This window comes from Drosophila persimilis, unplaced genomic scaffold, assembly GCF_003286085.1.
Source record: "Drosophila persimilis strain 14011-0111.01,24,50 unplaced genomic scaffold, DperRS2 tig00000520-arrow-pilon, whole genome shotgun sequence".
NCBI lineage: Eukaryota > Metazoa > Arthropoda > Insecta > Diptera > Drosophilidae > Drosophila > Drosophila persimilis.
Window position 1 is genome coordinate 2,730,086 of NW_020825317.1, and position 23,215 is coordinate 2,753,300.

Consider the following 23,215-nt stretch of genomic DNA (forward strand, 5'->3'; position numbering starts at 1 on the left):
GTAATGGAGGAGAGCTTCTGCCACCCACCTGGTGCAGAACCCCTTATCGGCGGCCCCGTGGGTGGGAGGTACGATAGCAAAAATGCAGCTAAGCGGTGATAAGTCCGGCGACAGCGGAAAAATGCAGAAAAATCAGCACGTGGTAGATAGCCCCGAGAGCTATAAAGCCATTCACGCCTCAGAGAAAGTGCAGAGTCAATTCGAGATGCAGACACGTCAGAAGCCAGAAGGCATCCAGCGAATGATGATGGCCTTGGGCACTCTGCTCCTGGCCCTGAGCCCCGAGGCTGTTGCAGCGAGCAAGTCTTTTTCGCTTGGGAACTGGCGTTTCAATGATCCCCACTACTCCAGTGACCAGTACGCCAAGATATTGTCGGAGTCCGGCATTGGCCACGATCAGGACCACACGGAAAAAGGTGCTGGTAAAGGTGGTGTGGGTCCCCTGCAGATCCAGTACGTTGACTACCAACCACACTGCGCGTCTGGCGGCGTGCCCGTCTGCGCCACAAATGGAACGGATCACTTCTACTTCGAGAACGACTGCCGCTTGGAGGCGCACAACATGAAGATGTTGTTTCAGTATGGCACAGAACTTGAGCCCACGGAGCTTGAGCGCTGCCTGCCCACTTGTCGGACCATGAAGTGCACGAAGATCCACCGGCCCGTCTGTGCCGTGGTCGAGATCGGAGGGGAAGGAAGCGGCGCTCAGACTCCCACTACATTCCCCAACGAGTGCGAGTTGCGGAGGCACGAGTGCCAGAGAAAACAAGGTGGGTGAGAATGGGGTCAGAACCCAGGGCATATAAGGACTAATTTTTCTCCCATCTGCTATTCATAGTAATGCGTATACTGCACGCCGGACCGTGCCCTCCGCCAACCAAGGGCAGGCGCAAGAAGTTGCGCCGCAACAAGGGAAAGCGGCCAGCATCCGCAGCAGGAAGCACAGGTCGTCCCAAGGTTTATGTGATGCTAGCGCAGTCCCAGCCATCGCCAAGGACAGGCACGACGACTACGACGCCTACGACAACAATGTCGACGATGACGCCAATCACCAGCAGCACGGCTCCACTGCGGTTCCGTCAGGTGATGAACTCCGGCAATCCGATGGTATCCGTATCGCGAGCCATGGACGCCTACAGTGTCTATAATATAGATGATGTGGGTCACGACTATGGCGAAATCACCGACTCTACGCTCTCGCTTTTTGTGCCCGGCGTGGGCCGTGTGACTGATGCATATCCCACTACCTCAACGACGACCATAAAACCAAAGGCAGCAACATTGACGCCCACCCCAATCATCAGCACCAAGGCTTCCCCAACCGTCGGAACCAAGAGCACCAGCAGCACCACCTCCACAGAGATGCCAGGGATCACCACCGAAAGCTCGAAGCACAGAAGACCAGAAGCAACGTCAGAGGCTTCCGATAACCTGAGTTATTACTCAACCACCGATTCATCTTCAACGGATAGAACAGAGCCAATTTGAGAGAGATAAAGAACCTGATGAACTTTACAATTAATATTTATGGGTCCAAAAGAAGATATTTAAGATATTTAACGGTTGGTTAAAGTCAAATCAAAGTCTCGATTTAAGCATTTGGCATCGTAAGCGAAAAAAGCTGGACAACCTGCTGGAGATTGGTTGGGAAAGGCTGTAAGTACACCAGCAAATTGTGAGCAATCAAGACCAAACACACTTCGAAGCGTCAAAGCGTAACGTTATGTTGTACATAACATACATATGTATATGTATATTTTATTTATTTTTATTTTATTAAAGCCAATCAAATTTATTCAATCCAATTTATGAATTCAGACCAACAAATTGTTATGTTCATGGTCATCAGCTGTTTTAGTGGGTGGTGGATGTGTTCATTGAGAATCGGCTAGTGCCAATAATCAATTTTTTCGAAAATTCTCATCGTTCTAACAATATGCACTCTGTGTGCAAAAGGTATGAAAGCGTGAAAAGAGCTATTAGGGAAGCATATTTAGACCCTATACACAAAATGAGTATAGGGGTATATTATTTTACCCGATACTCAAAATAAGGATAGGCGTATATTAGATTTGTGGTGAAAGTGGATGTGTGTATCGTCCAGAAGGAATCGTTTCCGACCCCATAAAGTCTTTATATTTTTGAGCAGCATCAATAGCCGACTCGATTGAGGCATGTCTGTCTGTCCGTCTGTCTGTCCCTATAAGCGCCTAGTGCTCAGAGACTATAAGATCTAGAGCAACGACATTTTGTATCCAGACTTATCTGATATGTCACTGTTACAAGTATATTTCAAAACTTCGGCCCACCACTACCCAAAAGAAGAAGACCCAGAATCTGTGGTATCCACAATTTAGAAGATTACAGAAAATTAATATTAGAGTTGCTCCCCATCGCTTATGCTATATTCTGTATTCTTAGTAAACTCTGCAACCAAACTTCTGCACGATACTAATGAGCAGTAATATTCTCTGGACATCTAAATTTTGTCGACTTAGTTTATGAAAACACATAAATGTGAAACAATATTGCAAGCGGAGAAGCTCAAAGATTAGACTCTGGATACAGCTAAAGATCTGCTAACTTTATACCCATGGTTCTATTGGCCGGCTACCGTCCATATGATATTAATTCAAGGTTCTGCAGTGATAGAGCATGCATTAGTGTGAATTGGAGAGTTTTACAGGAGGCAACCTAGTCCAATGACAAGGAAATACAAAAATGTGGACTTTAGCACAGTCGTAAAGTTTCACGTATTTTGACAAGTACAGATGTCATTAACACATTGTTATCACGCTCAGATCCATTTATAAGAAGACAAAGAAAACTTACAAAAAAGACAAGACGACTTTATTGAAATCATGTTTATAATTTGTCATGTATCATCCATACTGCTATTTATTTGTTAATCTTAGTATTGATATTAAAATCATTGTAATATGTAATTAGTTTTTTATTGAAAAATGTCCCATCACATTCCATATGTCGGAACTTCAGCCCGCTATCTATTGGAAATGATTTTGGCCACTGCTCCATACAAGCGAAAGCAGTGTGCCTCTAGATCGATTTGGGTTTTTATACCTGTGAATGCCTATATTTGAGAGAAGAGTACCTCAGTTAGGAACACAACAATGTATATGTATATTTTTTTGGTTACAATATAATCTTATAAAACGTATAAAACGGATTATCTAATTCAGTTCTTTGATGCTATTCAAAACAATCGATTAGTTAGTGTTAATGTTAAATATAATCACATTCCCTTGGCTTCCTGTGTTGTATACCCGAAGATGGTGCTTGTTCTCGCCATCTTTTCCAGACACATAATCCACGATTGTATTGTTCGGTGCATTTCCGGATGACAGTGATACCTCCGGTGCCGTCGAATTAGACACCTGTGTAGATTCTTGGCCCTCTTTCACAGCCACCGCGTTCACCCTAAAGAATGATAGCGATTCCGATGTATTGTCGTCACTTCTACTCTTATAGGTAGTCTTCGGACTGGTTGGATAAGATGGGCGAGACTGGTTCTTAGGAGTAGCGGCAGTAGGGCTGGGCTCTGAAGATGTTTCTTCCTCTGTGGACGCCGTTACTGCGGCTGTAGAGCTGGTGTTGGGGGTGGTTTCCCCCTCTGCAACATCATCTTTAGTGTTAGCCACAGCATTTAAGCTTAGGGATCGTAATAAAGGCTTGACAGTTGTAGCCGCCTCTTCTGTGGGAGCAATAGCAGTCGGGCTATAGGAGGCATATGCAGAAGAGTCTGAATAGGAAAGATAAGATGGTGACGCCTGATAGGAGGGATAGGTCTCATAGCTTGAAGGTTCAACTGTAGAGCTTGCTTCCGTTGAAGGATCGAGGGTAGTTTCCTCTTCTGAAACATCCCCTTTAGTCTCAGCCACAGCATTTAAGCTTAGTGATTTTAATAAAGGCTTAACAGTAGTAGACGCCTCTTCTGTGGTAGAAATAGCAGTCGGGCTATAGGGGGCATATGCAGAAGAGTCTGAATAGGAAATATAAGATGGTGACGCCTGATAGGAGGGATAGGTCTCATAGCTTGAAGGTGCAACTGTAGAGCTTGCTTCCGTTGAAGAATCGAGGGTAGTTTCCTTTTCTGAAAAATCCCCTTTAGTCTCAGCCACAGCATTTAAGCTTAGGGATTTTAATAAAGGCTTAACAGTAGTAGACGCCTCTTCTGTGGTAGAAATAGCAGTCGGGCTATAGGGGGCATATGCAGAAGAGTCTGAATAGGAAATATAAGATGGTGACGCCTGATAGGAGGGATAGGTCTCATAGCTTGAAGGTGCAACTGTAGAGCTTGCTTCCGTTGAAGAATCGAGGGTAGTTTCCTCTTCTGAAACATCTCCTTTAGTCTCAGCCACAGCATTTATGCTTAGGGATCTTAATAAGGGCTTAACAGTAGTAGACGCCTCTTCTGTGGTAGCAATGGCAGTCGGCCTATAGGAGGCATATGCAGAAGAGTCTGAATAGGAAAGATAAGATGGTGACGCCTGATAGGAGGGATAGGTCTCATAGCTTGAAGGTTCAACTGTAGAGCTTGCTTCCGTTGAAGGATCGAGGGTAGTTTCCTCTTCTGAAACATCCCCTTTAGTCTCAGCCACAGCATTTAAGCTTAGGGATTTTAATAAAGGCTTAACAGTAGTAGACGCCTCTTCTGTGGTAGCAATGGCCGTCGGGCTATACGAGGCAGATGCAGAATAGTCTGAATAGGACGGATAGGATGGTGTGCCCGGAAAGGACGGATACATCTCATAGCTGGAAGGAGCGACTGTTGAGCTTGCTTCCGTTGAAGAATCGACTCCAGAACTTTGTTTAGGAGAGGTTTCATCGCTTATTATTTCGGCAACGGCATTTATCCGTATGGATTGTTGTTGTCGGGCAGTTGTTGTAGCATGTTCTGGCGGAGCAGTCGTGTTGTATACTGGATAAGATGGGGAAGATGCTGTAGAACTGGGCTCTGTAGAAGCTTCATCTTCTATAGAAACGGCATTGATATTTATCGATCGTCCCAGGGGCTTGTCAGTGGTTGAGTCTTTTTCTGGTGTAGAAGTCGGACTATAATATGGATACGTGGTCTCCGGCGATGTTTCTGTAGTACTCTTAATAGTTAGCCCAACTGCGTTAATGCTAATCGATCTATTCAGAGTGTTCGCAAATGTTGAGGTCACTTCTGTAGAAGGAATAGGAGTTGAGCCGTAAGTTGATTTAGGATTATTTTTCGTTGGGAAAGTCGTCGAGTTGGGTTCTGGAGAAGTCTCATTATCTATGACCACGGCATTTACGGTTAAAACTTTCGTAGATCTCTGTGAGGCGACCGTAAATCCGGTTGTTTCAATGGACTCGGTCGTCTCAGTGTTTGTTTGAGGTTCCTGGGTAGTAGTCTCTGGCACGTGAGTAGTCGTCGAATATGCCTTTGGGGACGTCTGCTTCATTTGATACTCTGTGGGCAGGTTGTCCAATGAAATCTCATATGGTTCGTACGCTACCACCTTGTACGGCGGTGGCGGGGAGACAAGCAACGTTTGTGGCCTTCGCAATGGCTGTGATCGATAGGATCCGTAAGGTCCATACGAGGGCTGAATGGCGTGCATCTCGTAGGGATTATAGCTACGAGCGCGGGGCGAGTAGAGAGGTGGCAGTCTGCTGTCACAGGTGCCGTCATGCAGGATCTTCCACTCTGGAGGTAAGGCAAATGTATTGAAATTAAACTTATTCCTCCCACCGTCAGATATCAGTACTTACGATGATCTGTGCGGCAGGTGACCAGCAGCAGCTCGCAGTAGTTCCTAAAGGTGCGTCTGGAGGATCGAAATGTCGCACAGATGGGACGGAATTGCTCATTGCAAGCGTCCGGACATTCCTCCATTTTATCGCACCTGTCCTCGTAGATAATCTTCCATTCTGGAGGAGTAAATCCATGTGAGAACTGGGGTCGGATCAAATGCAAAGCAACACCTACCTACGCCCGTCTGGCGGCTGAAGCGATCCACCTCGCAGGGGCTAGGGAATGTCGCTGGCTGGGCGCCCGGGGCCACGGCACAGACCACACTCTCCTCTCCGGTGGGTGGACACGGCGATATGTCGTAGCGCGGCGGGGCAAAGTAATAGGGGGCCGCGTAGTAAGGCGCCGCGTAGTCATAGGGGACCGAGTAGTCCCATCCACCGACAATGGAGGCGAGCAGGCACAGACCAAGACCGAATAGACACAAGGTTGTTGTCATTTTGCAAACGATTTACTGTTGACTATGCTGTGACCTCGCCCAGGCTGAGCTTTTATACCAACCTCCAAACCACCCCCGGACCGCGATCGAGTGGATCGTCATTAATGGTCTCATTCCATTGCAATGTCTACGTGTCGCTGGCTCTATTTGGCGCTATTATACAGCTATACTTGCTGTTATAATTATTATTGCGCTACATTATGCATATCAATGGCCAGACGGTGGCTGGCTCTTCTTGCTTTCATTCTGTCTCTTTGTTGGTGATTCTTCTTGCTCATTTCATTATGAAATTACCTTTCGCCTATCAGTGCTGCGGCCCGGCCTTGAGTCATGCTAAAAATTAAATTGTCTGTGAATTGAAATTTTTCAACGCAAGCTAAATGGTAAGAAAAGATGAGCTGTGCTGAACTTTTAATATGTTTAAGCAGAGCCGAGACTTAGCAGATATCTAGGAAAGGGACGGACGAGTATTTCGGCTTCTCGTTAAATGTAACTGAAGTACGCAAATGCATTCCACATTTTGGCTTTTCAATCTCCGAAATATCACGTTAACACGATACTAACTCAGACTCATGTAGTTCTCGTATTTGTCTAACTCTCCCGCAGGGTGACAGGGCTTAGTGGAAACGTGACACACGACAAAAGAGAAGTTCACAAATGGATTATCATTATTTGTTTTCAAGTGTCGTCTATATTTATATTTCAGTTATAGAGCTTAGAGAGTATATTAACGAGTGTTATGAGTTTGGATGACGCTGGTTGATGTATGATAGAAAAGGTAGGACGGAGGCTTGGTCTTCGGGTTTGTGTTTGAGTCGCTTAAGATTGTACTGCCGACTGTTGTAGGGAATGTGCTGTCCGCACCCGCGCAACCGGCAAACTGAAATAGCACCGTCGATCCCCTCGTCACCTCCAGGGTGTAAACATCATTGCATGTGACTCCCTCCGATGCCAGGTCGGAAAGGGAAAAGCGCAGGGATCTTCCGTTCGAGCCCGTGATCTGTATGGTCACCCGATCAACCTATTGAATAAATGACATTAAATTGTGGGTTCTTTTGTGATCAACTGTACGCCTCAGCTTACGGCAGAGTTGGACTCTGTGGATGAACTCGTCGTAGATGCTTCGGTGGTTGTTGTTGTTGAAGGATCATTGGTGGTACTCGTCGTAGAAACTCCAGTGGATGTTTTTGTAATGGGATCATTCGTGATACTCGCCGTAGAAAAATCAGTGATTGTTGTTGAAAGATCATTAGTTGTGGTCGTCGGAGATGTTTCGGTGCTTGTTGTTGTAGAGTTATCATTATTTGTGGTGGTTATTGTTGTTGCGGATTGATCATTGCTGGTACTCGTCGTAGAACTTTTGGAGGTTGTTGTTGTTGAAGGATCCTTTGTTGCACTCGTCGTAGAAGCTTTAGTTGTTGTTGCCGTAGAGGGGCCAATGGTAGTACTCGTCGTAAAAACACCATTGGTTGTTGTTGAAAGATCATTAGTTGTTCCCGTCGTAGATACTTCGGTGTTTGTTGTTGTAGAGGGAAATTTGGTGGTACTCGTCGTAGAAGCTTCGGGTGTTGTTGTTGTTGAAGGATCATTAGTTATACTTGTCGTAGAAGCTTCAGTGGTTTCTGTGGAAGGATCATTAGTTACACTCGTCTTAGAAGCTTCAGTGCTTGTTGTTGTACTCTTCGTAGAAGCTACTATACTTGTTTTTGTAGACGGATCATTTGTGGTCGTAGAAGCTTCTGTTTGTGTTGTTCTTAATAGATCATTGCTGGTACTCGTCGCAGACGCTTCAGTGGTTGTCAAGGGATTATAAGTTGTACTTGTCGTTGTAGCTTCGGTGGTTGGTTCTGAGTAATAGTAGGTCACAGGTCGCTTTCTCGTGTGGAGCGCCTGATACGAATAGATTTTGCTCTCAGCGACGGGTCTTGTGGGAGACATGGCAGTGTTAAAAAACCAGTACGGAAACGCAGGCAAAGAATATCCACTGAAAGAAAAAGCCCTCGTGGACTCAGCAGTGTCATGAGGTCCGATGTGGGGCCGGGTCATGGGAATGCACGGCACGTGAGGCGAATAGCCTACTTGGGGCGACTCGAGTGAGAGTTGCGGTCTGTAGTAGTAACCCACATCTCTTGGAGGCTGATGGCAGTAAATCGAATCCACTTCGACGAATTCTAAAACCGTAAGGAAAGATGTTCACTCACTTGGTAGTTATTGGCATTTAAGAATTTACCTGCATGGCCAGCAAAGACAAGCCTTATATTGTAGTCGTTCAGGCGGCATATATTGGCGAAGCTGGTGTAGCGATACCCATTGGAGGCGCATACACGACCCCCGCAGGGTTCGTAGTCGTACTGCCGGTTGGCTTTTGCCTCGTGAAGGTACTGTCTTCTTGGAAAGTTCTCCTTCAAGTAGCCCTGCGAGAGGGTCAAAGCTGGAAGCACCAGGGAAAAGCAAGCAATGGCAAACATCATTCTGAATGTTCTTTTTGTCACTGATGTGGTTAGTCGACACCCCGTCAACTATTTATACAGCCAGCTTATTCCCACTCGGCCCAAATCTTCTTTTTTTACAGACGTCGGCCGGCTATCGGCATACGTGCCCAAAATGCGCTTTCAATTGTAAGCTTAGCGCCGCCAGCCGAAGCCTCGTCTCCGGTTCGCCGGTTCTCCACTCTCCAGTCTTGGTTTCCCTGTCAGCCACTCAGATACAACCAGGTGCGTCCCAAAATAGATCAGAACAGGAAATTTGCGTACGCAAACAAGAGTTCGTGATTAAAACTTTTTTTTAAACCGAAACGCTTTTTGCGGCATGTTCAAGCATGTGACGGCTTGTAGTTCTTTCATTGGTTTTTCAGCTTTGAAAAGCTTTCTTGCAAAACGGAAATGAAGCAGTGCGAAGCGCCACGCAACAACTGCTTCTTGAAGTTGGACCAAAAATGGAATACTATTGCTTGAAGGCTGACTGGGGTACTACTATCTAAAAGCCGCTAATACAATAGTTGTAAAAGTAATATTATGAATTTTTCCAACTTTTCGAACGCCACCATATTATAGAACTGGTAGCACTGCACAATATTCTAAAGCAGTGCAAAGTGTACACAAGCAGTTAGCAGCTCCTCAAGCAGAGACAGAGCTCACAAGCAGTAAAAAGTTCCCATAAGCTGTGTAAAGTTTTCAGGAATTGGACAATATTTTACGCACTGTAAAACCAACGGAAAGCAGTGTACAGCTAGCATGGGGGTTGCGGCGCTCCACCCAATTGTTGTGACGGCTTCACTTCCCAACTGGTTGAAGGGCCGCCCGATCGCCGTCGAATTCTGTCCGCCAATCTGAGCGTATCAATTTCTCGTTACTATTTCTGAGTGTTGTTCGGCATTAAAATCCTAAAATCGGAACTGCCACAATTGGAAGCTATAGAATTTTTATATTGCAGTCGCGGACACATGCACATGGCCCCCAGAGCTGAGGTAAACAGACTTCAGTAAATAGTGAATTATACCAAATTGCACACGTCATTGAATCAATTTCCCCCATTTCCTCACTGTCTTTTTGTGTAAGGCTACTCCGAGTATTTAAGCATTTGCTTTGTAAATTTCGTTTGGTGTTAAATGCGACTCGTCACGCACAGATCTGGCAGACGCATGAAATTTTATTTACTTTTGGGTCTCTAATGTAACTCGCCGACGCATTGGATACAATTTATTCAGGCATCCCATAAATATGTGCTTCGCATTTTATGCCTGCCCGAAAGCATTTCCCTGGATGTAAAAGAAGGGAGATTTATCAATCTAGGCAACTCTTCTGTCCCAAAGCACGAAAATCTTTTTCGCATCACTTACTGTTTACTTCGCGGCATTTTCCATTTCAGTGGTGAACTATTTACATGGTTAGGTATTCATGCTATTTTATTTTATTTTATTTAATTCTATCCAATTCTTGTATTGGACATTCTGAGATATTGACATTTCCACGGGATGTGGAATTTTCTTTGTGACGTACCCGCAACGAGTGCCGTGGCTCCTCTGTTGTGGATACTTCTGTTCTTACTGCTACGTTTATTGTAGTTCTGTTTGCTGTTCACTTTATACTGGGGCTTGTGATTCAATTAGCAGCTGCCTCCGGCCACGTGACCCACACCCAAGCGTTTGCTAAGGATAGGAGCAGCCAGTACAAATACAGACATAAGTACAAGTACGATGGCAACGCCCCAGACAATGACTGTAACATAACTATATTTAACCAAGAACTGCAACGGCAGTAGCGGCCGTTGAGCAAAAAAACAACGCTGCTCATTAGTCAGTGTCCCATCCTTACACAACTCCCTCACAGTACTTGCATTTTTATACCCGATACTCAAAATGAGTATTGGGGTATATTAGATTTGTGGTAAAAGTGGATGTGTGTAACGTCCAGAAGGAATCGTTTCCGACCCCATAAAGTATATATATTCCTGATCAGCCAAGTCGATTGAGCCATGTATGTCTGTCCGTCTGTCCGTTTGTCCGTCTGTCCGTCCCCTTCAGCGCCTAGTGCTCAAAGACTATAAGAGCTAGAGCAACGATGTTTTATACCCAGACTTCTGTGATATGTCACTGTTACAAGAATATTTCAAAACTTTACCCCGCCCACTTCCGCCCCCGCAAAGGGCGAAAATCTGTGGCATCCACAATTTCGACAATACGAAAAAACTAAAAACGCAGAATCGTAGGAGATGACTATACATATCTTCTAGAGTGCAAAATCTGAATCAGATCGTATAATTCTAATAGCCAGAATCAAGAAAACAATTTCATTCTTTCTCGCTCTGTCTCTCTCTAACACACAGGTTTCATGGTCGGTTTTGCCAATTGCAAAATATGAGTTCAAGGACCTCAGAACCTATAAGAGCCAGAGCAACCAAATTTGGTATCCACACTCCTGTGATATCGGACCTTGACCATTTTGTGTCAAAATTTCGCCACACCGCCTTCCGCCCCCGCAAAGGACGAAAATCTGAGGCATCCACAAATCTCAGAGACTATTAAGGCTAGTGTAACCAAACACACACTCCTTTAAGATGTCACTATAAAACGTATATCTCAAAATTTCGCCCCACCCCCTTCCGCCCCCACAAAAGACGAAAATCTGTTTCATCCAAAATATTGCAGATTCGCGAAAACTAAAAACGCAGAATCATAGATAACGACCATATCTATTAGATTGCTGAATCTGGATCAGATCAGATAATTTTTATAGCCAAAAGGAACAAATCAATTTGCACTGGCTACGCAGCGCCCGACGTCACGCTCAGACTGATTTTCTGTCTCTCTCGCACGCACTCTTTGTCGTGTCGTTCAATATTAGCGGCGTCTGCTGGAGGAGAGCCATACTGACTTAGTATCTGGTATAACTGTAGAGTTGCGGTGTCCGCAGCAACTCACAACGTTTCCCCTCGTTCTATCTATACATACGTAGATTTACATATGTATGCCTGATATATATGATATACATTGACATACATACATATACGTATGAATTGGCACAGTACATGCGACAGCAAAGGATTCGCCCCAATACGTGGCAGTGCCACCGCCAATACAGTGATGACAGGCGCTTCATCAAAGAGCTTACAAGTGTCGACATGTCCCCAAAAATTGCACCCAACGTCGATGCTAACACCATGACGGACAAACCAATCAAGAGTGTTCCGACAAGCAATGGTGGAGGCATTAAGAATTTAACCTCAGAGCGAAAGGGCAAAACCGAAACATTTTGCACATTGTGTTAAATCTGATGATGGGAGTAGGTTTCATTTTAAAGTATTTTAATTTGGGTTACACCTTGAAGTTACATGTTTTAACCATTCCTAAATTTCCCAACACATGTCCAAAGTACACTAAGTGTACCTAAAAGTTCAGACTCAAGTGTGTCTTTAAGCAGATATCCCTAGTCAAGGAGTATACTTATTGCGGAAGAATTAGCAGTGTCTTATAGTTCGACCGCACAAATGTCCAGTCATGAACGTTACCCAAACCACTTTCTTGCAAATGTTTAAGAGATTCTGAAATTTCTTTCAGTGGCTGGCCAGCCGAAATTTCTTTGAGCAGCTCTTAAAGTTTTCTATTGTCCGCTTTACCCTGACCACCGTGTACGCGGGACTAATGAGGCGACTGTTTATGCCGCTGTTTGTCTGTTTCGGGGCCCCGCATGGTGTCTCAAGTGTCGTCGTTTGCTTGTTTTCTCGCCACTTTTAGAGCATAATTTGGTGGAGGTCTGCCAGAACAGAAGCGCTGTTGGGCTGCCAGGGGGCTGAATTCATAGTTTATGATTCAAATTTAAGTTACTTTGTCTCACTAAAACATGTTCTTGCTAGCATAGAGCTGCACATTTTATTGTATCCGACTTTTGGGCGCATATTAAATTTTTATGACCGCCCTGCGGAGCACAGCGAAATTCGGAAAGGAACAGAAATAGGAAGACAGCAAAAAAAAACATGGAAATTGGATTCCATTTCAGTGCGCCCTCCGCTGTTTGGGCCCCTGCTTTTGGTGCTGACAGAGTTGCCATTGCTGTTTCTGGTGATGTTTCTGATGATGTTCCCTTTGTGCTCTTCGAGTGTCCTTTGTTGGTCGCCAGCTGGAATTAAATATACAGAATTTCGTAATTGAGAGCTTTATGTATTTTTAATTTATTTTCTCAGTGACGCTCCCTCAGCTGTCAGCGCGGCGTTTGATTAATTTTTCAAACAAACTGTATATACTGGACCCTCGACTCGCTCTCTATATATTTTATGGTGATTCTTCCCATACTGAAAGCACTCAAAATTGATGGCCAGTCAGCCGTATAACCGATACTCCTTATAATTGATTAGAGCCAACAGGAAGTGTTTGCTATTTATGTTTTGGTATTGTGGGCTTGGATCAGTATCATTAAGCCACATTAACCCAAATATCAATAGTTAAAATAAAATTGTTGTCTTTCTTAAATCACTCTTAATTTATAAGTCATGTACATATATAAGAAATTTCCAAAAAGTATGCATACATCATAGCCATAGAAAAACAAACAGTTGAAATAAAAGAAAAGAAACTTAAGAAAACAAATAGCAAAATGATGAAAAATATTCATAAAGTACAGTTTTTATGGTTGTTAATTAATGAGCCGAATACTGGCATAAATCGAAATAAAAAAGTAAAGAGCAAAGACTGTGCAAAGATTCAAACTCTAAACTGCTGATCAGGAGACGACTGACCCTTTCGTTGAGCAGCCCAATAAATCTTGAATGGTATGCGAGGTAGGCCCTTTAGGTGATAAGAATTCCAGCTAATTGAAATTTATGAATATCGAATGTGAGCTGTCATCGAGATGGAAAAGCTGTACGTAGCTTGTTCGATTTTTGCAATTAATTTTAAATTATTTATTTGCTTATTTTCAGAGCTCGCTATGATATAAACCATCAGCGACACCGAATGCCCAGTCTAATTAGCGTCAGTAAATCATTACTTTTTCGATTGCTCTCTTGCTTATTGGATTCCTCGTTGTAGCTCTCGCCAGAGCAGGCAGAATGCCTGGCCCGGAGAACATTTTTCGGCCAAGTTCAGGTGCGAAATGAATACTATTTGTACGTAGTCAAGGCGCGCACGATTAAATCTAATAAAAATACCCAACACATTGTTCTTGTCCGTTGAATGCGATCTGATTTCGCGGTATAAATGGTAAACAAACTATTGGATCAGCCGAGTCCATGCATATATAGAATATAATATAAATACAAGGGGGAAGTCGAGAGGAATGGGTAATGTTATAAGCTGATTTCGCGGTCATAAATATTCATTCGGGCCACATAGTCAGCCACAGGGAACGTGGTTTAAAAAAAGGGCCAAAATCAAACGAATCAAGTCACTCCAGTGGCATGCGGGCGGCATTTGATTTATGTTGTGAGGGCGTGGCCAGCATGGCATGCAAGCAAAATATTTGCCCGATCAAAAGCCACCACAAATCTTGTTCCACTTGAAATTTATTAAAAACACCATAGCTCAAGAAAGTCGTTCTCCTTCTGGTTCTGGTCCTTCTTTAGCTCCCTCTTCAGCCCAAGCGCCTTCTTCAGCTTTAGCTTCCCCTCCATCTCCTTCAACGGCTTTGCCCAGATTTTGATTTATTCGAGCTGCCACAGCGTGTCAATAATTGGCTTAAGAAGTTGAGGTACCGCTGCCATCCGACTACAACGACTATCTACCATCTGGGATCAGTTATCAGCCGTCGCAAGGGAAGGCCATGCGGCGCGCAGCTGCCTTTCAAGTTTCAACGTCTCGCATTCTGTTTACGAGAAGGTGTATGGTGCTCGTGGAACAAAAAAGGTATGATGGACTGATCAAACGCTTCAATGACCGCAGCAACCAAAGAAACTTGACTGAAATATCAAATGTACTAGTTAAAAAACTTTGGCGCCATCAATTTTCAAATAGATAGCTTCGTTTATTTATCTAATTGGCGGAAGACTTACAATAAATTGTACAAAAAAACTGATTATAAGGTACATATCTCTTCGTTCGCATACTCCACATTCATGATATTGCTTGCTTGGCCCCTCCATTCATTGTTTACAACTACACAAACAAAATCCCCCCCCCCCCCCTCCCCCCTCCTCCAACCAATCGACGACGAACGCTTGAGGTGTAAGAGAATAGCAAAAGAGTTCATTCAATTGTTCGGCCAGTGTTTTGGCAAATTCGGCAACTTTGCGGTCTCTCTTCCTCCTACCATGTTCCGGCTAACTTTTGATGGAAGGGCAAAAAGAAAATGCAAGCAAATAAAAAACATTGTTGCGGCCGACAAATCAAATCAAATCAAATGTAATTTCTCAAATCATCTTACATAAAATATGCAGAAGTCTGGAATTCTTGGAAAGTATGAAGGATGAAACGGCGGTAGGGAGACATCTGACATCGGTTGAGATAATCGTATATAAATGTACTTTTTCGGAATACCAGAAAACCTCTTTGAGATATAATCGTGAATTTAAAATACTTAAGCAATTATAAAAAGGTTGCGCCCAGAGGTAAATTGCTCTTAAATTGTTAAATCTAAGGATAAAAGAATTTTCGTCTGAAATTTAAGCACATGGAATAACCGAACAAAGTACGGAGCATGAACAAAATTACACCCAAATTGAATCAAAGTTCATGCTTCAACTCCTTTAAAAATTCACTGAAATTCATTCCAAGCCTCAGAGAAAAAATATACCAAAGGTCTTTAGGTTTGTGTTGCCGCAACAAATCGTTCCCGAATTTGCACCTCAAATTAAATTTTTATTATTTAATTAAACAGCTTTCCACATGAAACTTTTTACACTTGAAGAACCCTCCCCGCTTAACAAAGAAAAAATGAGACGAAGGGTGTGCGTCGCTGCTACGGCCGCGACTCTACATTTATACCCAATTCGCAGAGAGTATGGCTCTCCTACGAAAGAGGTCGCACACTACAAGATGAGAGTGTGAGAGAGAGAGAGAGAAAGAACGAGTTAGCGCGTGGACGGCGTTGCGTAGCCACTGCGAATTGATTTGTTTTTTCCGGCTGTAATAATAATCAGATCTTGGCCAAATTCGTCAATCTGGTAGCTATGGTAATTTTTTATGATTCTGCGTTTCTGGTTTTCCCGTATCTTTAAAATAGTCGATGCCACAGTTTTCGTCCTTTCTAGGGGCGGAGAGAAATCTTAAAATATTTGTAACAGTGGGCTATGACAGAAGTTTGATAGTTCATGGTCTCTGAAATCAAGGCGCTCATCGGGACGGACGGACAGACGGACAGTTTAACTCGTCTATTGATGCTGATAAAGAATATATATATTCGCGCCTTTCACCACAAATCTAATGTACCCCTATACTCTTTGAGTATCGTGTATGAAAATACCACAAAAAACTGATGTTCCTGCAGGCCGAAAATCAGAGCCAGGCTAAAACAATTTGAATATAAATGGCTATTTTAGCGGGGCCAGGTGTCAGAGTTTCTGCTGCTTTTGTTGTCACTGCTGTTTGCAGATGCAAAGTGTTGCCAGGGGCATTTGTTAATTTCCGTTTCCGCTTCGAGCGGCCAAGCCACCGAGCCACCCAACCACAGAGCCGACGGCTCTATGATACAAAGGCCGCCGCTACAGTTTTCATGGCCTGGCCCCACATTTTCCTGATTTTTCCCTAAGCTTTTAATGCCATTTTATTGTGAAAAGATAAGCGAACACAAAAGCGCCAACTGCTTAAAAAAATGTATTAGGCCAATGCCGAAAATTATATTGAAGGGAGGGCGGATACACTTGCTCGATGAGAGTTGCGCGTTGAGGGAACTCCCAAAACCGGCCAGATGCGATTGAGTTCAGTTGTTTGTGGGGCTGTACTAATAGTTTTATTAAACTAAATGGAACACGCTACACATTGCCGTGGATCGATTGCAATTATTTCGAATTATTGAATCTATGGTTTCTATTGGTCGTTATCGTGCTGATGGTTCTCCACATTTATTCGCTACTGCTCAACTTGTTGTCACGGTCTTGCAGCCACTCACTGTGCTCGTCACTCCATTCACGACGATGGTCAAGGTGGTAAAGGTATCGGGACAGGTGTCGATCGTGCCCGGCGTCACGGTGGTGGTGGTTGTAGCCAAACCGTCTGTCTCCGTGATCACCAGATCGCCCTGAAATTTTGGAACGATGGAGTATTTGAGAAAGGGTTAGATATCAGGGATGAGGATTTCTTACGGAGGGAGCCGCGGTTGTGGCTTGCGTGGTAACATCTGTGGGAGCAGCCGTGGAAATAGCCGTGGGAGCAGCCGTGGGTGCAGCCGTGGGAGTGGCGGTTGGGGAATCGGTGGCAGCAGAGGTTGGAGCGGCGGTTGGTGCATCGGTGGGTGTGGCCGTAGGAGCGACCGTTGATGCATCAGTAGGTGCTACCGTTGGAGTAGCTGTTGGTGCATCGGTGGGTGCTGCCGTTGGAGGAGCCGTCGATGCATCTGTTGGGGCAGTCGTCGATGTCTTTGTTGGAGCAGCAGTTGATGTATCAGTGGTTGCATCAGTAGTTGCAGGCGTAGGAGGAGTAGTGGGGGCTGAAGTTGGAGCCGCAGTGGGATACCTAGAAGGATAACGAGTTGCCTTGGTAGTTACCACTGTGGAGCCACGGGCCGGAGCCGCAGTAGTTTTAGGATACACTCCATCAAAGGCCCTGTACGCCGGAGCGCTTTTCGAATACACGGGATAGGAAGAGGATCCAACGGGATATGGACCGGGAGCCTCAGCGACTGCCTTGGCGCCATAGGGACCGTTGGCCGCGGCATAGGCGAATGAGTTTGAGCCTGAGATCGAAGAGTAGTGGGTGGCGTGCGTCGGTTGGGGGCGCAGATAATAGGGCGAAGGAGCCAGAGCAGAGTACGAGGAGCAGTAGTTGAGATCAGTTTGAGTCAGTTCTGGGAAGGAGGGAGAGTTTACTTTTGAGACACTAGTCCTGGCTGAGAGAGCACAGCACTCACCCGGATTGCCGGCGAAGAGCAGCTTAAGGTTTTGCGAGTCCAGGCGGCACTTGCTGGAGAACCGCTGGTACTGGCGGCCGTCCGTGGCGCACACTGGGGAGTCGCCGGGCGGGCAGATGACGTCGTAGTAGCTGTCCGTGAATACGTAGTCCAGCTGCGACTCTACCGAGCTGCCGTAGGATAGGTCCCCATAGAGATCGTACTGGGCCTGAGCCGTGTGCAGGGCACCCAGGACACTAGCTACGCTGAGGAGAAGATGGAGCTTGGAGTGGAACATGTTGTTGCCGAAGAACTGATGTCTCTGCTAGCAGCGCTCACGCCTTTTATGTGGAAACCCAAACACAATCCCAAAACTAGAGCAAAACCCTGATAACTCCCGGGCTTGGCCGGGCTCTGTGACGGCGCTACGTGCCTGGCTTGTCAACCCGGACGAATGATTATATACTCTTTACATCACCTTCCTCTGGTTAACGCTTCTATTCAGCTCCATCCCCGCTCTTATCACTCCGAAACGTGCGCTCTGAGTGCGACCGTTACCTCACAAAAACTCCCATCGCTCCGCATGCTTTTTTTAAACTCTCGCACTCGCACTTTGAGCACTCTCTGGTGACGCCCAGAAATGGGTGACCTATTGTGGAACGGCGATCGTCAAGCTGGAACACTGATAATATTAATGGCATTGATAGCTGTGGGAAATTTATTTTCTTTACTATCTACTAATTACAATACTTTGATGCTATGATAAGGATCTATTATTATTTATAATAATGGAAATTCAAGGTAATTGCTAGAAAATAAAATTGGCCAATTATTGGAAATATTTTTTTTTCTTCAGTATTTCTTTCAGAATTTTTTTAATGAATTGTACAAAGAAACATTTGAAAACGTCATCCATCTGAAGAAACTTCCAACAAATGTAAAAGTTTCTTTTGAATAAACCAAAATCTTGGCATAATGTAAGCGTAGTGCCACAATATAGAGCTGCATGTAGAGTATGTTAAAAAGTCAAAAAATTATTGTAGGAACTTAAACTTTTACTGAACCTTAAAAAAATATAATGTATTGTTTGGGGCACAACTACTTATTGGAGATCATATACTCGTGGTCGGTGATCAGGAGCGAGGCCATACCGGCGGCATTTTTGATGGCAGTGCACACCACCTTGGTTGGATCCATGATACCCTTCATGGACATGCTACCGTATTTTCCTGACACCACATCGTATCCAAAATCCTCATACATGGGGGCCGTCTCCACAATATATACCACCTCGTCCCCATCGAGTCCCGCATTCTGTGCAATAGTCCAGCACGGCATGCGTAGGGCTCGACGCACGGTATCCACTCCGAGGCTCTGCACATCACATAGGGATCGCATGAGTTATGGATGATTGACGCGACTACCAACTTACCTGATCTTTGTTTTCGACTATCAAGCTCTCCAGATGTTCCATGCACCGGATCAGGGCAGTACCTCCACCGGGGACGAGGCCCCCTTCGACGGCAGCGTTCGTGATCCTAACTGCGTTGGCGATAAGATCCTTTTTCTTTTCTTTGTCGCCCTCGCTGGAACCGCCGACCAAGAAGACAGCGACCCTAGTGTCGAGAAGAGCCATGCGTTCCTCTAGAATCTTTTTCTGGGATTGAGAGGATGACCAGCGAATCTCTTTCTCGATGGCATCGATACGGTCTACGATGGCCTTCTCATCGCCATAACCCTGAATCAGCAGAGTGTCCTCTTTCGTGATGGTCACATATCCTACCTGGCCGAGATTGTAGATGTTGATGGTGGCTGGTTCAGGCTCCGGCTCATTATTTTTGGGGAAGACAGCGCCACCTGAGGCCATGGCAATATCTGTGAGGCCCCACCGGCCTAAGCAAGGGGCCTTAACAGCAGCCACCTTCGCATTCGCATTTATGCGCTGTAACACCAAATGGTTCAAAGCCTCATCCACAATGTCCTTTGCAATAATCAGCAGGGGCATACGCTTCAATTCCGCCAGTTCCATGGCACGCACAATGCTCTCCGCCCGAGTGAGCGTATTGCGACAGATGAAGAGCAAAGCACTGTCGAATTCTACCAGGGATCGGCTTGGAGTGTTGATGAAGCTCGGCGAGATATAGCTCTGCCGGAATTTAATTGCATCACAGAAACGCAGCTCTACATCGATGGTATTCGCGTTCCGTATGCAGATCTGTCCATCCAGTCCAATTGTGTTGATGGTCTGGTAGATCAGACCTCCGATAGCCCGATCACCTTGTGCCGATGTTATGGCCACTCTAAGAAGCTGCTCAGGTCTGTTGATGGGGCGAGCCATGGCATTAAGTTGCTTAATGACCATTTCAACTGCTGCCATGATGCCGACCCGAATTTCTTTGGGATCGGCGCCTTTGGATATAAATTGGTTGCTCTCATTTACGAGAGCTCGCGCCAAAATTGTGGTAGTCGTTATACCGCCAACCTCCTGGTCTGAATCGTCTACTATATCCTGGACCACCTGGGTACTTATTTGAGCCAGTTTTTTTAATAGCGAATTGGCCACCGACTTCTCTTCAATAAATCCATGGCGGGACAGGGCTCCGCCGTTTGAAAAACAACGTTTTATAATCGGCATCTGGCAATTAAGAAAAGTCAAAAAAGTATGCATTTTTTAAAATATTCGAAGAAGCACGGAATTTACTACACGAGTTATTTCTTAAATTTTTTCTCAAGTTCAGATTCAGTTATATCAGAGTTCTCTATTGAATAACAATATGTATTTGATTTAAGTACATAAAACAAAAGGCTACCTAAAAATAATTCTTTTCAAACCTCTGAAAACCTTGAATTTCATTCGGCAACAATCATAATACTCAAAGAAAATGTACATTATGGCAGAACTACATAGGGAGGTGTTTCCAAGGTGTTTCCACGAATCAGTCGATGTACTATGTTACCCTCCACTATCAATGTCAATAAGCAATGTTCTTTCTAGAAAAAAATCAAAAAAAGGTCGCATATATTTTTTCTAATGGCATTAAACATATAAAATAACGCAAAAATATCTCGCAATTCAGTTCTTACATGCCAGACTTTTTCGGTAAAGAACTTCCAGAACTAAATCTCACGGAATCCGAACGTTGCTTATTGGAAATACATTTAAGACTAGTTTCCCCTCAATATTTCCGTTGAAATGTAACAAAGAACTATTTATATATTTGAAATACATATTTAAAAAATGTGCCGAAACCCAAAGAGGAAACATAAGATAAAGGGTGATATATTAAATGAATGCAGGTTGCCTGCTGTTCGATAAGAAGAACTCTGGCCCAAACTAAAACTGTAACCCACACGGGGCTCTCTCAACGAGAATCCAAACGAGGGGACACCGCAACTCTACAGTTATACCCGATACTAAGTCAGTATGTCTCTCCTCCAGCAGAAGCCGCTAATATTGAACGACACGACAAAGAGTGCGTGCGAGAGAGACAGAAAATCAGTCTGAGCGTGACGTCGGGCGCTGCGTAGCCAGTGCAAATTGATTTGTTCCTTTTGGCTATAAAAATTATCTGATCTGATCCAGATTCAGCAATCTGATAGATATGGTCGTTATCTATGATTCTGCGTTTTTAGTTTTCTCGAATCTGCAATATTGTGGATGCAACAGATTTTCGTTCTTTGTGGGGGCGGAAGAAAGTGGGGCGAAATTTTGAGATATACGTTTTATAGTGACATCTTAAAGGAGTGTGTGTACCAAATTTGGTTACTCTAGCCTTAATAGTCTCTGAGATTTGTGGATGCCTCAGATTTTCGTCCTTTGCGGGGGCGGAAGGGGGTGTGGCGAAATTTTGACACAAAATGGTCAAGGTCCGATATAACAGGAGTGTGGATACCAAATTTGGTTGCTCTGGCTCTTATAGGTTCTGAGGTCCTTGAACTCATATTTTGCAATTGGCAAAACCGACCATGAAACCTGTGTGTTAGAGAGAGACAGAGCGAGAAAGAATGAAATTGTTTTCTTGATTCTGGCTATAATAATTATACGACCTGTTTCAGGCTTTGCACTCTAAAAGATATAGTCATCCTCTACGATTCTGCGTTTTTGGTTTTATCGTTTCTTTGAAATTTTGGTTGGCACAGATTTTCGCCCTTTGTGGGGGCGGAAGTGGGCGGGGCGAAGTTTTGAAATATTCTTGTAGCAGTGACATATCACAGAAGTCTGGGTATGAAACATCGTTGCTCTAGCTCTTATAGTCTTTGAGCATTAGGCGCTGAAGGGGACGGACAGACGGACAGACGGACGGACGGACAGACGGACAGACAGACATGGCTCAATCGACTCGGCTATTGATGCTGATCAAGAATATATATACTTTATGGGGTCGGAAACGATTCCTTCTGGAAGTTACACACATCCACTCTTACCACAAATCTAATATACCTCAATACTCATTTTGAGTATCGGGTATAAAAAATAGAAAACTTAATGTGCAATCCAAATCGAATCACATCCATACGACAAATCTTATTGAGGAAGACCCGAGAAGCCGTACCGTTTCCGTTTAAATGTCTTAAGTAAATGCTGCCCGGCCCTCCCAGCTCGAGTAGCAATTTGTACGTCGTTGCTCCACAGCCCACCGCAAGTGACCACGCCCTGTTTGGCGTATATCAAACTGTTAGACGCACACAACAGACATATTGCCGAGCATATCGTGTCACAGAAAGAAAGTAAGCTGGCAAGCAGGCGAACAGCTACTTGTTGCTTGGAACCCCTCACCCCACTCCTTGGTCCACTCCTTGGCCCTGCGCACGAATCACTGAGAGAACGGGAGAGGAGAGCGTGGTCTGGCAGAGGCTATACAGAGAGAGAATACACTACGCTTCAACTACAAATACAAATTCAAATACAATATATCGTGGAAATTTAAGAAAAGCGATTCGAGGTGATTTGTCCCCAGAGGCGCGATCAACGTCTTTCTTCTGTAGCATCCAACTGCATGATGCGCTGCTCGCCCTCGATGATGACGAAATTTCCCTTCCACTTGATGAGGGTGTTACAGACATACGTTAGCACTGCGACGAACAGTAGCCAACATTATAGCTTTGGCGAGTATATTATACAAGCTGGTTTGGAGGGCCAAATCGGGTGCGAAGTATATAAAAAGTCTAACAATTATCATTAATCTAATTCGTAATCAAAACAAGGAAAATTATATTTCGATTCAAACTTCACAACCGTTCATTATCCATATATCAAAACCAAGTTTTGTACGCTGTTTTTCACTACCAAAATTTCCACAGAACGACAACCGAAAAAACTAATTCAAAACTTTGCTGCCACCCCGACGGCGATTGCTTTGACTTCGAAGAGTACACACTCGCAGTGTAGGCCCATGACAGCTTCCCTCGTTCCGTGCCGTGACTTGCCCCAGCAAGTCCGGGTCGGGGTCGGGTTGGGTTGTCGGGCCCGGGTGGGCCGTGTCGGTTCACGTCGACTCGCGTCGG

The 23,215-nt window shown here is 44.6% G+C and overlaps 5 protein-coding genes across 5 annotated transcripts; 1 reads left to right on the forward strand and 4 right to left on the reverse strand.

Annotated features, from left to right (window-relative positions):
- The first annotated feature begins 231 nt into the window (after positions 1–231).
- LOC6602591 (mucin-5AC) lies at positions 232–1,521 on the forward strand. The gene is made up of 2 exons (XM_002027579.2): positions 232–770; positions 839–1,521. Exons 1-2 carry the CDS (start codon positions 242–244, stop codon positions 1,486–1,488), a joined length of 1,179 nt encoding a protein of 392 aa, XP_002027615.2. The 5' UTR covers positions 232–241; the 3' UTR covers positions 1,489–1,521.
- A 1,592-nt stretch (positions 1,522–3,113) lies between these two features.
- LOC6602590 (mucin-5AC) lies at positions 3,114–6,239 on the reverse strand. The gene is made up of 3 exons (XM_026990143.1): positions 5,978–6,239; positions 5,761–5,919; positions 3,114–5,695 (listed from the first exon to the last, which is right to left on the reverse strand). Exons 1-3 carry the CDS (start codon positions 6,237–6,239, stop codon positions 3,228–3,230), a joined length of 2,889 nt encoding a protein of 962 aa, XP_026845944.1. The 3' UTR covers positions 3,114–3,227.
- Positions 6,240–6,929: 690 nt separating this feature from the next.
- LOC6602589 (cell wall protein DAN4) lies at positions 6,930–8,177 on the reverse strand. The gene is made up of 2 exons (XM_026990144.1): positions 7,323–8,177; positions 6,930–7,260 (listed from the first exon to the last, which is right to left on the reverse strand). Exons 1-2 carry the CDS (start codon positions 8,175–8,177, stop codon positions 6,967–6,969), a joined length of 1,149 nt encoding a protein of 382 aa, XP_026845945.1. The 3' UTR covers positions 6,930–6,966.
- An 8,321-nt stretch (positions 8,178–16,498) lies between these two features.
- Positions 16,499–18,008, reverse strand: LOC6602588 (mucin-5AC). Its single transcript, XM_002027576.2, has 3 exons — positions 17,732–18,008; positions 16,968–17,668; positions 16,499–16,903 (listed from the first exon to the last, which is right to left on the reverse strand). Exons 1-3 carry the CDS (start codon positions 18,006–18,008, stop codon positions 16,742–16,744), a joined length of 1,140 nt encoding a protein of 379 aa, XP_002027612.1. The 3' UTR covers positions 16,499–16,741.
- A 748-nt stretch (positions 18,009–18,756) lies between these two features.
- Positions 18,757–20,355, reverse strand: LOC6602587 (heat shock protein 60A). Its single transcript, XM_002027575.2, has 2 exons — positions 19,143–20,355; positions 18,757–19,084 (listed from the first exon to the last, which is right to left on the reverse strand). Exons 1-2 carry the CDS (start codon positions 20,343–20,345, stop codon positions 18,809–18,811), a joined length of 1,479 nt encoding a protein of 492 aa, XP_002027611.1. The 5' UTR covers positions 20,346–20,355; the 3' UTR covers positions 18,757–18,808.
- Between the last annotated feature and the right edge of the window lie 2,860 nt (positions 20,356–23,215).